General features: G+C 29.7%; 1 protein-coding gene and 1 non-coding gene across 2 annotated transcripts in view; one reads left to right on the forward strand and one right to left on the reverse strand.

Annotated features, from left to right (window-relative positions):
- Snx27 (sorting nexin 27) overlaps window positions 1-15760 on the forward strand; it is a 60063-nt gene that overhangs the window by 35894 nt on the left and 8409 nt on the right. Inside the window, exons 7-12 of the mRNA XM_035360670.2 lie at window positions 1795-1873; window positions 1956-2116; window positions 5151-5240; window positions 10727-10876; window positions 13656-13784; window positions 14766-14826. Coding sequence (XP_035216561.1) covers window positions 1795-1873; window positions 1956-2116; window positions 5151-5240; window positions 10727-10876; window positions 13656-13784; window positions 14766-14826 — 670 coding nt within the window. The remainder of the gene's footprint in view (window positions 1-1794; window positions 1874-1955; window positions 2117-5150; window positions 5241-10726; window positions 10877-13655; window positions 13785-14765; window positions 14827-15760) is intronic.
- LOC118189947 (U6 spliceosomal RNA) lies at window positions 13169-13274 on the reverse strand. Its single transcript, XR_004758342.2, has one exon. It is a non-coding gene; the product is annotated as a U6 spliceosomal RNA (small nuclear RNA).

Raw genomic sequence — 15760 nt, forward strand, 5'->3', positions numbered from 1 at the left:
ACATTAAACGCGCAAATGCGTTTACGCAAGCGCAGAAAGTTTGTAGCTTTGAGGTCCGGATTATAGATCATTCCGGATTATGGACGTCCAGATTAAAGACTTTGTACTGTATATACTTCTTTTGTACTGTAAAACTTTGTTTATAATTTTTAATGTGACTGATAAGACAATGCCTTCAAAAAGAAAATTTATGACTGGGCTGCAAAAGGGAAACCCAAATTTTATGTTAACTAGAGCTGTCAATATCAGAATTCAGAAATATTCAAGAACCACTATCAGATTTTTACCTGTTTTAAAAATAATGAAATGTTTTTAATATAAATAAACATGTATATTTCGTGTAAATCAACAGTTTTTCCATATTTTAATTAATAATACTGTAATCAGTAAAAATAATAATTATTGCATTTAGACAAGTAAATTCCTATCGTATATAAACTTATATTTAGACTTTTAGTAATGTACTCAATCTTCCCCTCATGTAGAGAATGAAGCATTTCTTTTGAGTTTTATTTTGTGTTATAATTACAAACTATTTTTATTAGATGCAAATCTGAATTAAAAGTCAGCTTATGAGGATTTCTATATAAAACAAATTGTTTAGTTTTTACATGTAGCTAACATGAGGAGCAATATATAGGGACTACAATAAGCTTAAGTCATTTAATTCATTCATTAGATGCAAACTGGATCATCAGATACATTAAATTTTTTCCAGTGCAAGTTACTGCTATTCATTGTGCTATTTAGTAAGTGCCAAGGTATTCTATTAGCAGTATTCAGTATGCCTGTTGCTGATTTATTTTTCTTTTTTACTACTGGAATAGCTGTTGTTTCTTCTAAAAATAGTATTGCCTTTGCAATAAGTCATAGAATCCGGAGTTTTATACTTTTTGTTTATTGTTATAACAATTAGCAATCAGCATAGAATTGTTTCAAAATCATTATGTATATGAAGTAAGAGCATTCGAATACTGAGTGTTTAAAAGATTGTACTGCAAGTAATTGTTCAGAAATAAAGCTAAAGCTTGTTCTATTTCAAGAGTCAGAGAATTATAGTTTGGGCTTCTTCAAGGCTAAAAAAATCTTCATTTTGTGTGATAAAAATGTGTAAATATCAGTACAGATTTGATGATGGGTAAAAAAGTATAAGTAGTGCTTTTATTTTCTTGTAAATATGGAAAAAATTCTGTTTTTCATTACTTGTCTTGCAGGCAGTGTTTAGAATTTGTTTATGGTCTTTCATTCATTGATTCTTTGTTGGTTTTGTATTTGTGTTTTAAAATTTAGTTTTGTATATATTAGTCGTGTAGTATTTATATTGTACATATATTTAGAACTCAGGCTATATTTTATCTTTTTTAATAGATAATTAATTTATCTGAAAAGTTAGAAAGAAAGCATACAAAAGTAAAATTTTTTAACTCATTAAATGAATATAGATATTAGTCTTACTAATATGAATAATATAAAAGTGCCAAACTCTTACAAGGATAAAATGTGCTCTCAGGTTTTATAATTTTATTTTCTGTACCCTGCACACAGATGCTATTATCCTGTTTTCTAATAAAGCCTACAATTTGATTTCTAATAAAAATATTCACCAGGAATAATTCTTTTGAGGAAATGTCTATCTTAATTCTAATAATTGCAATTGTATGCGTTTATACATAACATACTCTAATGTGTGATTGACAATCATTTGTCACTATAAAGATCATAGGTAGTTAAGAATGTATAATGAATATAAGATATTATATGCTCATCTCTAATTGCAGATAAAATTCTTTTTAGGCTGTTATTGAAAAGATTGGTATGTCTAAAGAAGTCTCTAAATTTTTTGCCCTTTTTGAAATCGTGGAGTATGGTTTTGGTGAGTGTACTGTACTTAAATTTTGTTTACTTGTCAATAACTGGTTGTCATTAGTGTGTATTTATAATTGCTTATTTTTCAGAGAGGAAATTGCAATTAAATGAATATCCACATAATCTCTACATTCAGAACTACAGTACAGCCACGTCAACTTGTTTATTAATTCGAAAATGGCTTTTTACCCTTAGTAAAGAAATTGAATTAACAGAAGACAATATGGCTGCAACATTTTTTTTTTGGCAGGTCAGTTGTATGTTATTTTATTTCTGTTTTGCAAACGAAAATTCTTTTATTTTTCTGCAAAGCTACTTGTGATTAGTTTTTAGACTTTCTAACTTGGTATAGTTTTGACACTCTATATGCTGTATAAGACTATGTATCGATGAGTAATAACTTTTTTAATAAGTATTTTATTGGCTTCTATTTTAATACAGTACAAAGTCTGTAATCCAGACGTCCATTATCCAGAATGATCTATAATCCGGACCTCAAAGCCACAAACTTTTTTTTTGTATGCTTTACGCGTGCACGTTTAATGTATAACGGACAGTATAAGCTAGGCTAAAAATATCTTTACTGATTCTAAGGCATTTCAGTTAATGTTGCAGACTGAAAAATAGTCCTGATTGTTGACAACTGTTCGGCGCATATTTCACTTAAAGTTTTAGTGAAAGATAATGTATCCGTATTATTCTTCCCTCCAAATTGTACGTCCTGTGGATATGGGAATAGTGCACGCGCTGAAATGCAAATATAAAGTAGCATTTTAAAAATCTATGTTAAATTTCTTGAACAATGGCAAGACTATTCAAGACTTTTTGAAATTTTTTAGCATAAAATCTGCTGTGTGGAGCATCGCTATATCGCGTGAGGATGTCTCTCCAGATACGTTAAAAAATGCTTGGCATGCTTTATGGCCAGCTACCTTATTTCATGGTTAGGGTAATGAAGATGATAGCTGCGAATTTGAAGGTTTTCAGACATTGCAAACTAAAGGTGAAATTTTCCAGTTATTGGATTTTGTAAAGAAATGTGGAGAAGTAGTAATAAATAAAGATGATATAACAGAAGTTTTTCATTGCGACGTCAATGCCCCAATCATCAATTAGTTAACGGACAACAAAATCTGTAGTATGGTTCTAGATCCAGAAAATACCGCTTCCAATAGTGAAGAAAGTTACAGAGAGGTTATTGAAAACGAAAAAATTTCGATTGATAAGTTTATCAGTATTCTCGACACAGCAATTACAGGGTTTGAGCAGTGGAACTTTGTAACTGAACAAGAAATTATGTCTGTTTATAGAATTAAAGAGGAAGTATTAGCACAAAAAACGAAGCAACTTAAACTACTTATATTGAAAGAAATGTTTAATAAAGTAAACAAATAAATATCTGTAGAATGAAAACACAAAGGTATAATTTTGAATCCCAGTTGGTGCATTTCCTGCAAGATTTTCATCATATAGAACTGTAGTATCTTTTGGAGCAGCAAACTGCTGTGTTTTTCAACTAAGGTTGGTATTTTATGTATGATTTTTGATCATGTGGCACTTATCTTACATAGTACCTGAAGTTGCTTCAGTGTACTTTCTGAAGCTGTCTTTACCCTCATAACCAAATGCCTGGAGTTGTGATGCAAGATTTGGTTAATTGCATTTTTCTAATTGGGGAACTTGTACAGTGTCTCATGTCGAGCTTTCTTACCCAGCTTGTCATCTTCTTCAGTATGAATATTAAGAAAGCAAACAACCATATTGATGAGCTTTGGTTGGAATCCTGAATAAGACAAGATGTTTAGACTTTTCTTGCTTCTCTTCCGATTAGTCTAAAATTGATGACTATCTACGGTGCATCCTGGGCAATATTCTTATTGATGAAGTAGCTAAATGACCAATCAGTTTAGCTTTTCATGATGAATGCTTAGCTAGCAAATGTCTGACCATTGGAATTAAGGAAAAAAAACTCTTGCCAAATTTATTGTGTTTTAGCAAGTGGGAAGCAGTAAAATAGGAAATATTTCTTTTGTGCAGATTAGCTATAATATTTAGAATAGATCTAATTCAACCAGAGCACAGAGCAGAGAAACAGAAGGAAGGATTTAGAAGTTCATTGTTTGCACTTGTTGATCTAAACTTTGCAAACAAAGGCTGAATAGTTCACTTTGTAGCTGTCCCCCATTTTAGCTCATTCTGTAACTAATAGTTACTGCAGCCCTTGCAGAATTCATGAATTTAAACTCATGAAAAAAATCAAGTTTGTCAGTTAACCTGTTTCCAAACATAACATATGCATGATTTTTTATCATTTAGCACTTATCTTGCAAATGTTTCACTTGAACTTGTTGCACTTGCCCTTGAAAAATGTTTATCAGTTAATCTGTTTCCAAACTCTTAAATTTATTTTAACAGTTTTCTTACATTACATGTTTGTTAAACCCAGTAGCTGCTATTATTGAATTCGTTGCTTTCATTTTATAGCATTATAAACTTACATAAACTATTAATTTGTTTTTCCCTCAATTAACAGGAATATGCCATACAATTTATTGGCAGTTTCATTTACAATAATGTAATGTATATTTCTTAATAATTAGTGAATGAGTTTTCATTTTCATATTCTTCGAACTATTCATTTAAACAGAAATTTTTGAATTAAATATACACATGTAAAAAATGAAACCGTCAATGAAATGTTAAGTTTCTCCAGTTTTATTTCTGTGTGAAAATGCACCACATGAAAATATTTTCTTCAATCCGAAGTATTTAATATTGTTAAATCTAGTTAGAACATGTGCTTTTGTAAACATAATGTAATTTTTTCATAGGCTATAATGCCTAATATTATAAACTGGCTTAGAAAAATATATTTAAAAAAAAGCATATACATAACTTTTTTTGAAAATAAAATGGTTATTTTTTATGATTTATGTAAAAACATGATTAAGTACAAAATCTTGAGTGTTCATTTTAAATGCATCAGAAAATTGCAGTTTTTGTTTTATGATAATAATAATGCCTCATAAGTTTTTTATGTTGTGAAGTGATATAGTGGGAAATATTTATTATAGCTTAAATGTGCATCATGAATATTGCGTAAACCATTATTTTATCATCGTTCTTAATCTGATTTTTAATGTATTTTGAATTAAGGTTCTGTAGAGTCTGCTATTATAGTGTGAACTTTAGCAATTCTCAGTAAGAAAATCTTTTGTTAACCAGAGGAGGACATTTTCTTTTCTTTTAGGAACAATTATTGATCATGTTTTTATTATTTATAGGCTATTGATGATGTAAATAAAGGTCAAATAAAACCTGGAAATAAATTATATGAACTTAAAGCTTTACAAGACTCATCTCGGAAGTTAGAGGTATATGATTTATTTAGAAATATGTGTACTTTATTTATGTATGATGTTAAGTAATTTAATTTTATTCTCCTTTTTAAAAAAACTTTATTTTAAGTTGTAATTTTATAAAGTGTTTTATCTTTTACAATCTCTCAGTGGGTGACCTGCCTTTATACTTTCTCTTATTTTTTTAATAATATGAGTACATTTGTGATTTTCTGCTGCTGTATATTTATATGAACTGATTAGATGATTTTTTGGTTTATTAAATATGTTTGAGTTGCATATTTATATATGTTTGAGTTACAGACTTCGGAAATATATCTTTTGTGCTTAAGAAATGTTGAACATTGAAAATGCCGTGGTTCGAAAAACAAACATTTATTACAGAGTAATACGCAGAAATACACGCAGAGCCATATGCAGAGTTTACAGAGGTTATATATATAACTTTACAATAGATCATGTTTTAACAAATCATAAACAAGACACTATAAACAACCAATAAAAAATAACATAAAGAATGGGATTAAGTTTCAGAATACATCGGACCTGAGAAAAAGCTAATGCATTGGATGTGACAGAAAGCCATATTTCTTTTTAACCAATAAGAATGCAATTACAAATATCTCAACACTCTCCCTTAATCACACATTATAGAAAAGATAGAAGAATTACACAATTTTTAAACAGCTCAGTGATAACAGTTCATAAAATTTTGTTGGCAGAGCCTTAGTTAACATATCTGTGATTTGTAAACTTGATTTTACATATTCAGTTTTAATATTATTTTCTTTAACGGTCTTATGAGTGAACTTTAATTTTATATCTATATGTTTCAACCTACCTGAAAAGTTTTCATTAACAGTACTTTTAATACATGACTGGTGATCTTAAAAAATATAGACATTTTTAACACTGGAAATTTCATTTATTACATTTTTTATCCATAAAACATCTTGAATACCTTTGCATAAAGCAATTATTTCAGCTTCTGTTGATGAAAGTGTAATAACATTTTTGCTTGTTACAGCACCACATAATAGGACAATTTGAAAACATTATAAAGTAACCAGTAATTGATTTCCTATCTTGAGTATCTCCCCCCCTCAATCTGTATCTACATACAAACATAAATTTGACCTTTCCAAATCACCTTTTTTGTATATCAATTTTAAATTTAAGGTGTTTTTCAAGTACCTAAGAATTCTCTTTAGAGCACACCAGGCAACATCAGTAGAAGAGCTATAGAAGAGCTTCTGCCGTTGGCTTAAACAATTTACTGCAAATAAAATATCTGGCCTTGTAATACATGCTAAGTAAAGATCCAATTAATTCTCTGTATGGGCCATAAAATGCATTTCCTTTCTGAAAATCAGCTTCTGTAGATTTTCGTTCAATGGGAGTTTGGGCAGTTTTACAATCAGACATTTTAAATTTATCAAGTAATTTTTCAATATATGGTTTCTGATCTAAATATAAACAACCGGACTCAAATTTCAGTCTAATAGCTAAAAATTCTGAGACACTTTCAGATTTTGACATTTGAAATTTAGATAACAATGATAAAAGAAACAAGTATTATAATATAATACTTGTTTCTTTTATATCCCAACCTGCAATTAATAAGTAATCCACATAAAGAGCCATAATTACTTTCTTACAATTTAGATTTCAGATGAAAATACATGCTTAAGAGTCCAATTGCTTAAAATCTAATTTAATAACAAAATTAAGAAATTTCTGATACCATTGTCGAGGAGACTGTTTAAGACCATGTAAACTCTTTTTAAGTTTACATTTTTTACCACTCATATCATCATATCCTTTGGGCTGGTCCATGTAGATGGTTTCATCTAACTTACCATTCGAGAAAGCTGTCTTGACATCTAAAGTAAAAGTTTGTAAACCTTCATTATTGATGATTACCAGGATTTAAACGTAATGAGTTCATATTAATTACTGGAGAAAATGTGTCTGTATGATCTATGCCTTCTTTTTGCATGAAGCCACAAACAACAAGCCTGGCTTTATAATTTCCATCTCATTTTTTATGTAGAACCCATTTGCAAGAAATGGCTCTTTTATCAGGGGGTAAACTTTGTAGATCTCAGATGTTGTTATGTTCCATAGATTTCATTTCCTCGTCTATAGCTCTTTTTCATAGTTCTTGTTCTACTTGTGGTAGATTTAGAATATCTTCAAATGTCAGAGTGTCTTGTTGTGCAAACATCGCTTGGTAAATCTCAGGATTACGATACCTAACTGGTTGTTTCTTTTCTTTTCTCTTGTGGATTTTCTTTGTTCCACCTTCTTATTTGCATCATTTAATTCACCGTTATCAGTGTCTGATATTGATTTGTCTTCATTTTTAATGTCATCTTTGTCATTTGCACTCGGATCAGAACTATCGGGAATGTATTTTTGATTTTCTACTTTCCTTCATTAAATTTAACATTTCTGGAAACGATGATGCGTCTTGTTTCTGGAATCATTAAACGATATCCCATTGTAGAATAACCTACAAATATTCTGACAGATTTTTTATCTAGTTTTTTTCTTTGGGATGGTGGCACAAGAGTATAAGCATCATAGTCAAATACACGCATGTTTGTCAAATCAGGATTTTCACCATACTTCAGAAAATAAGGAACACGATTGTCAATTGAACTAATTGGAAGTTGATTATTTATCTGAGCAGCCGTAAGTACTGCCTCACCCCGAAGGAATTTTGTTAAATTTGCCTCAAGTATCATTGCTCTAGCTTTTTCCAGTACAGTTCTATTTGCTCTTTCAGCAACACCATTTAGAAAAGGTGTGTAGGGAGGTGCAGAATCTATTTTTACACCTGCTCTTTTAGCAACTTCATAAAGTTCTCCACTGACATATTCTTTGGCATTGTCACAATGCAGTTTTGTGACAGTTGGATTTAATATAAAGAATAGTTTAAGTTCATCAACACTGTCACTTTTTTTCTTTTGAGCTGTCTTATTTCCATAAATCACGAGTAGTCATCAATTATAGTCATGAAATACTTTTCTCCATGGCGCGTTTGAGGTTCTATTGGACCACATATATCAGTGTATATAGTTATAAATGGTTTGGATTCTTTTATGCGAGGACCTTTTCCTATAGGCAATGCACTTTCTTTAGCACGAATGCATACTTCAAGAAATGTTTCTTTTGGAGGAAGATTCATTAGTTTTAATTTTTGATCACAGTCCTAATCTTCTGTGCCATAAATCATCATTCTTTACTGCTAAAGTTGTATATAGGTTTGGTGAAAAATCACTAAAATATTGTCCACTTTTGTCCAAATATCCAAATCTAAAACATTTGTTGTTGTTTTCAATGTAAATTATTTCATTTTTAAAAATTACACTCAGACCTGCTGCTTCAATATTTTTGACAGAAATTAATTGTCCGTTTAATTTCGGAATGCAAAGAACATCTTTTAACATTATTTCAACACTATTCTTAGTTTTGCCGCAAATATCACCAATGCCTTCTACTTCTAAAACTGCCAATTTAGACTTGCATTTAACAGTTCCAGTCATAGGCTTAATTGAGGTAAACCATTCCTTGTGAGAAGACATGTGAGAAGTTGTGCCAGAATCAATAATAAAAATTGATCATGCACAAGATTTCCATCCATAAAAGATATTGCAGGTGATGCATACTTTATTACTATTTGAATTTGCCTGCTTTTTAGAATTATCAAAACATTCACTTTTGAAATGACCAGTTTTCCCACAGCTATGACAGATGCAGTTCTTTTTTTCTACAGAATTTAGCAGAATGTCCTTTTCTTTTACAATAAGAACAAAACAGTTCTTTACGAGCACTAATAAAAACAGAGTTATCCATATTTAGTTTAGAATACTTATTTTCATTTTTGTAATCGAATATAAGGGATTCAGTAATCAATAAGTCTGCTTGTAACAAAATCCAAACTCAAATGATCACTTGGTTGATTTTCTAATGATGCCTTTACATTTTCATATTCCTTTGGCAAAGACATTAAAATGTAAATAATAACATCATTAAACATCACTTACTTCAGATCCAGAGACGCGTAGATTACTAACCAAGTTCATTATGTTGTCGATATGTTGTCTCATTGACACATCTTTAGATTTTCTTATAGTAGCTAAAAGTTTACGCGTTAAAATTTGACTCACTGCTCCTTTAGCACTATACTTAGCTTGCAGTTTCTTCCATATTTTTCAAATTAAATTCATGTTGAAAGAAGCAATAATATTATCATTTAAAGCGCAAGAATTAAGGTAAGCTTTTGATTTCAAGACATCTGCAGTTCTGTCCACACTTGCTTCTGTTTCCAAAAGTGTATCCAATTCCTTTGCAGTAAATACTGCTTGAACTCTTTGACACCAAACAGTAAAGTTATTAACCCCATCAAATGGCATAATACCAAAAGCTTCCCTTTCACTTCTGCTTGAAAAAGGCCATCATTCACGAAAAAACAAAACAAAGTCACGTGAACGATAAATTATGACACTGGCATAGAAGGTTCAATGAAAAAAAGATTAGCGCATTTTAACTTTTGATGAACCACGCTCTGCTGTTGAACATCGAAAATGCGGTGCTTTGAAAAACAAACATTTATTACAGAGTAATACGCAGAGATACACGCAGAGTTTACAGAGGTTATATATATAACTTTGCAACAAATCATAAACAAGACACTATAAACAACCAATCAAAAATAACATAAAGAATGGGATATACTTCCTTTTAACCAATAAGAATACAATTACAAATATCTCAACAAGAAATTTTTGTAGTTTTTTTTAACTGCAGGCTAGAAAATATTTTTAGTAGTTCCATTTGTTATTTGCATGCTTATGGATTAATTTATCATTATATTCTGAGGTTAAATTTAATTTGTAACCGAAGAGTAGGTTAACAATATGCATTATTCTTTTTCCTCATTTAAAGAATTTTTATGTGATTTTTTTTAATGAATGCAATTGTGTAAAAATTATGAGGTCAGAAAGATGAGAAGTTATTTAATAACAATTTAGACTTTTATAGTTTGCTTGTTACTCTGCTCAACTTGGTCAGTGAAGCTAAAATCCTATGAAATAGTGAAACAGTGCTTTTCAAATATAAAGTTTTATTGCTTTTTTCTAGAGCTAAATAAAGACTGATTGGTATTGAAATGATATAAATATCAGATTCTTAGCTGGTATAAAAATATTTGTTATAATAATTAAAATAACAACAGTAACAAAAGAAAAACTTTCTAAAATGTATTAAAAATTCTGCACTAGCACTGGCTTTCACATTTGACATCTGCAAATATAATCAAAATATCTATTGAATGTTTAAATACCAGCGAGTAGTAATCCAATTCTTGTGATTACTACTTCCCAGTTTTATTAGTCCCAATAGCATGTGCAGAGGTACATTTTGTGATTTCACTGTGTTATGATCTTGAGCAGGGAATTGTAAAATAGTTCTTAAAATATGTAATTTTTTTAAAGTATTTGAAATTGGCAAGGAAGCTTGATGGGTATGGAGAAATATCTTTTCCTCATTGTGCATGTGATGCCAGGAAAGAGGGCCATGTTGTAGCAACTGTGGGACTAACAAATTTCAAGTTACAAGCATGCAAGGATGATGGTACCCTAGAGGTAAGGAAAGATAATAAAACTGTTATTTTTGTGGCAAGTTAAATTTGCCAATGATACATCTAGTGCATTAGGAGAAAGTACTGTAATATATGCTAAGAAATTTAGTGTTTTCTTTAATTCATTAAAGACTGGTTCCCCACCATGTTTATTTTAATGCATTTTTTAGACAAAAAACTAGTTGCACACCATTTGTATGTGGTAATCATGAATTTCTGTTATCAGTCAGTAGTGAAGAATCTGTTGTGGAGATAAGATCTTTCTATAATACCACAAAACCCAAATGTGTACAAATTTTAAATTAATATTGGTTTCAAGATAATCCCTAAAATGATATATCTATGACCAAGAATACGAGAAATGAATAGTGGTAAAGAGAGTGACAGTTTCTTGGCTTAAAGAAGCAAGGGAAAAATGCAAAAAGTGGTTATAGACAGTAGTTGCCTTGATGTAGATTATGAAGATGACATGAATATGGATATAGAAATAAATAAATGAATGAATGAATAAATGAAATAAATAAATGAAATAAATAAATAAATAATAAATAAATGAAATTATTGAAAAAATTTATTACAGAAATGTTCATGTTATGGCGATGAAAATGAAGTTGAATATAATGAAGGTTTTTCTTAATACCTCTTCATTCCTGATGTTTAGAAAATGAAGTTCTCTCAGGTGCCCATGACTTGAGGTTGAGGTTGTTTTGCAATTAAGCCTGACATGAACAGATAATTAATATAAAATCTTTTTATTTGGCACAGTTTCTTGCATATATTTCTTGTAATAAAGCAAAAAATGTAAACTTATAATTAAAATAAAAATTCATAGTAAGTCAATGTGCAATATTAGTAATAATGCAGTGAAAAACTAAGGAATTTAAATATTAGTGCCTGTTATATCCTGTTGCCATTTTATATACAAAATTTTATGATGCTTGCAATGTATGAAACATTTCTAAATTCTGAATGCACACTATTAGCTTCACACTTTTAATATTCACAAAATAAAATAGTAAATACTAAGATTCATAAAAACAAAGCTAACACTCACTTAATAAAGTTTTGCATCATTCACATATAGTTTAAGTGTATATAAAGTTTGAAATAATTCTGCTTAAGTGTATCAAATATGGATATGTTGGGCCACCAGTGACACTTCGCTTGCTATCACATTTAATACCGGGTCCATGGAGATAAGCGGAAGCATATCATATGTGATATATTGGGAACCAAAGATTTTAAGAAAGGAGGAACATTACAGAATCTTAAGAAATATATTTTTTAGTACAGTTCAGGTCTAAAAACATTTATCAAAAGGAGATTATCTGTATAATTCCTTTGAGCTGTTATTCATTAGTAAATTTTTTCCCCCATGATTGTGAATACAATGAATAAGTATGCTGAATAGGTCTCAAAATACAGCCGGAAGGAACGGTTTCTGAAATTTTAATATTTTTTTGCTACATATGAGCACAGAGAATGATTGGAGTGAAAGTAGCTGTATTAATTAAATTGTCACTTCCAGCATATATGCTTACAAAGAATTCAAGGTATATCTTGTAATTGGTTCCTTGTAGTAAAAATATTTTGAGGTACCAGTTGCACACATGATGTGTGGTGACATTATTTTTACGAAAATTGTATATAATATTTATATTTCATTATTCTAACATTTTGTTTTTCTGCTAAAAGTTAAAAAAAAATCCCTTAGAAATTATCTTCAAAATTCTTTTTAGTCTCGAATGTGTAAAGTTAACAAAATTTGATCATATTCTCCTTATGAAATATAGTCTGTTAATCCTTCTTAAAGTGTTTTGGAATTACTATAACAGAGATTTTATTAAACAAAACATTTACCTTGCATTATTATATTCATTACATGTAATTTTTACAGGATAAAAATTAGGAATGAGATGAATCTAAATGTTTTAATCCAAATTTTAAAAAAAGTTCTTAAATTCTTTGAATCTTATAGCTTTCTTATAATAATCATAATAAGGGAAAAGAAACTTAAGCTAAAAGTTTTTAATTAAAGCTGAATTTGTCTGAATTTGAAAAAATAAGCAAATAAAATTTATTAAACAAAGTACATCCTAATTCAGTAGATAAACAACAAAATCAGCATTATAATTTCAAAATTTTCACAGGACTAGTTTCGATGGTTTTATCGTTTTATTAGTATTTGTTTGGCATGTTATTGTGTCTTAATTAAAGTACATCCTATCGAAGAATAGCTGTTGGATACTGTGGAATTATGCTGTGGAAAGATTAATTTTCCCAACATAATTTGACAAAAAATATTGAAATAGCCATTCATGTGTTAACATCTTTGCGCAAAGCCTTTGCTAATCTTCTCTATATCATTCTAATTTTAATATATGTACTGGAGAAGCAAGTACATAGAAGATCATTTCAAGATTTAACACAAATAAGTACAATACTAAACAAAGAATGCTTAAATTTCTCCAGAAAATTAAAAATGTGGCTGATGAACCAGGGCAATTGAAATTATAACATTCTGTTTAATGAATGCTTCTAATAAACTTGAATAAAACAAATCCTTCTTAAGTTTTAAGTTAAAATAGACAGCAGTGTTTTAGATTATGATTCGAAAGATTCATTATTCTGAGTGAAGATTTGAGCTTAGGATTTTAATACCCCTACATAGTCAAAATGTTTGTTAGTATTCATAACTAAGTATCTGTTTTTTGGAAACTTGATTTGAAATTCATAGTTTTATGAGGATTATTAACTTTTTTTTTTTTTTTTTTCTTTTTTAGTCTCAAATTATAGATTTCAACTGGGAGACTGTAAAAGAATGGGAACTTGATGATGAAGGAATGTCATTCAGTTTTAAATATGCACCTCCTGATAAGAAACCTCGTTATGTCAAAATATATACTCCTTATGTAAGTTTATTTAGTTAACTACTCCAAATTAATATAAATAATGAGTTTTTACCATTTAAAGAATTATCGCTTTTAATAAAATATAAATTAAATTGGATAATGATACATAACAAATGTGGAAATAAATTGAACTTTATTTTAACATACTTCTTGAAAATCTTTACAAAAACTACTCTCCATGAAGTACATTTAATAACGCATATTTTCATTCATTCTGTTTATCAAAATTATTTTATAAATATATTTTCATAATTATCCTCACTTCGTCAAACAGTGACAAGGTGGTTAAGTCCACTGGGAATTTGAGCACAAACAAATAGGCTGGATGCATGGTTGATTTTTGTGGTTTTCCCCATGTGTAACGTAAATACAAGCCAATTTCCCTTAGAAAGGCTTCCCTGCCCTGTAGATGGCCTTCATGTGCTTTTACCATAGTACAATAACCTAACTTCCCTCATCTTATGCCTTCTGCCAATGTGGTAACCAGTAAGTTTATTTTGGTAGCATTAATTTTACATAAAGGAAATCAACTGTGGCTGAGTTGTTTTATTATGTAGGTCACATAAAAATATTTCATTTTCATGTAAATTTGCAGCATGTTATTGAAGTTTTGCAGTGTGTCATTGTGTGATATCTTGCAGTGTGTAAAGTAAACTTGCATTGTGTCATTTTGCTTGCTGTGTGTTATTTAAATTATATGATGTGTATGTGATCACTGCTTTGTTTAAGTGAATTTTTACTTTCTATGCATGATGGACAAGATTCAGTTATCATTCGTTGAATGATTATTATTCATTATTGCCTCATAAGGCTTTTTATTTGTAAATTATGTGATTACAATCAGTGTTTTCACAATTATTAGTGCTTGATTGTGTATGGTATATCATTTATTTTTATTCTATTTAATATACATTTTCTGTATTAAAATGTTTTTAGTGATGTGATTTTCAATTTTTATGTATATTTATTTTTCCTTTTCAGTATGTGTTTTTGTATGATTGTTTTGTAAGGATACAAGAAGAAAGGAAATGGAATATGAATGGTATGTTTATCATTATGGATTTTATTTAATTCAGTTTCTACATAGATCAGTATTTAGTTTTAAAGGAGATTGTAACCAGATGTTTTATTTTGTAGTTTCAGCTTTTGTTTGTAGTGGAATATTTTCCTTTTTTAAACTTGATAGTATACTATCATTCTGTTATATACAATTTTGATCTTTTGCTTTTTATCTCTTTTCTTTTACTACTGTAAAGATTTCGAAAATTTCCATAAGATTTTTATATAAAACAGAATTTTAGTTTTTCATTTGCTTTTCATATTCTGTGAAAGGTAGGGGTCTCACTCACATAGAAAATCATAGAAACTCATGGAAATGAAAAATGGTCAGGGAAAGTCAGAAAAAAAATAACATTTAAAAAAAAAAAAAAAAAAAAAAAAAAGTCAGGGAAGTTGAAAAATACAGATCAATCTTCTCAAATAATAAAAATATTAATATTTAAATACACTCTTAGACAAAAAAAAAAAAAAAAAAAAGACGCACCATGATTCACCGAGAAGATATAAAGCAAATTGGACGCAAATTGATATGCATACAGGTTTCGACGTAAAATGCAAAATTTTACATTTTGGCTGCCAATGAATGAACGGTTGTCGCTACAGCGCATCTGATCTGCGCAACTGGCAGGATATTTAAGAGGAGAAATTACGATTCGAGGTCATAAATTCTTCATGAATTTCATTCCGTGTACTCTGGTAGACAGTAACTATGTCTCGCATACAGGTGCTCGAACGATATGCGCAGGTGTCAGAATTTGAGAGAGGTCGTGTAGTTGGGCTCAAAGAAGCCGGTTTGTCTTATCGGCGAATAGCTCGACATTTGAGCAGGAGCAATGCCACTATTAGACGATGTTGGCAGGAATGGATAAACCATGGCCGCACACAGCGTCAAGAAGGAAGCGGTAGTCATAGAGAAA

Source organism: Stegodyphus dumicola, chromosome 6, assembly GCF_044657685.1.
Source record: "Stegodyphus dumicola isolate Sdum_Otavi_A_Nest chromosome 6, ASM4465768v1".
NCBI classification, from domain to species: Eukaryota; Metazoa; Arthropoda; class Arachnida; order Araneae; family Eresidae; genus Stegodyphus; species Stegodyphus dumicola.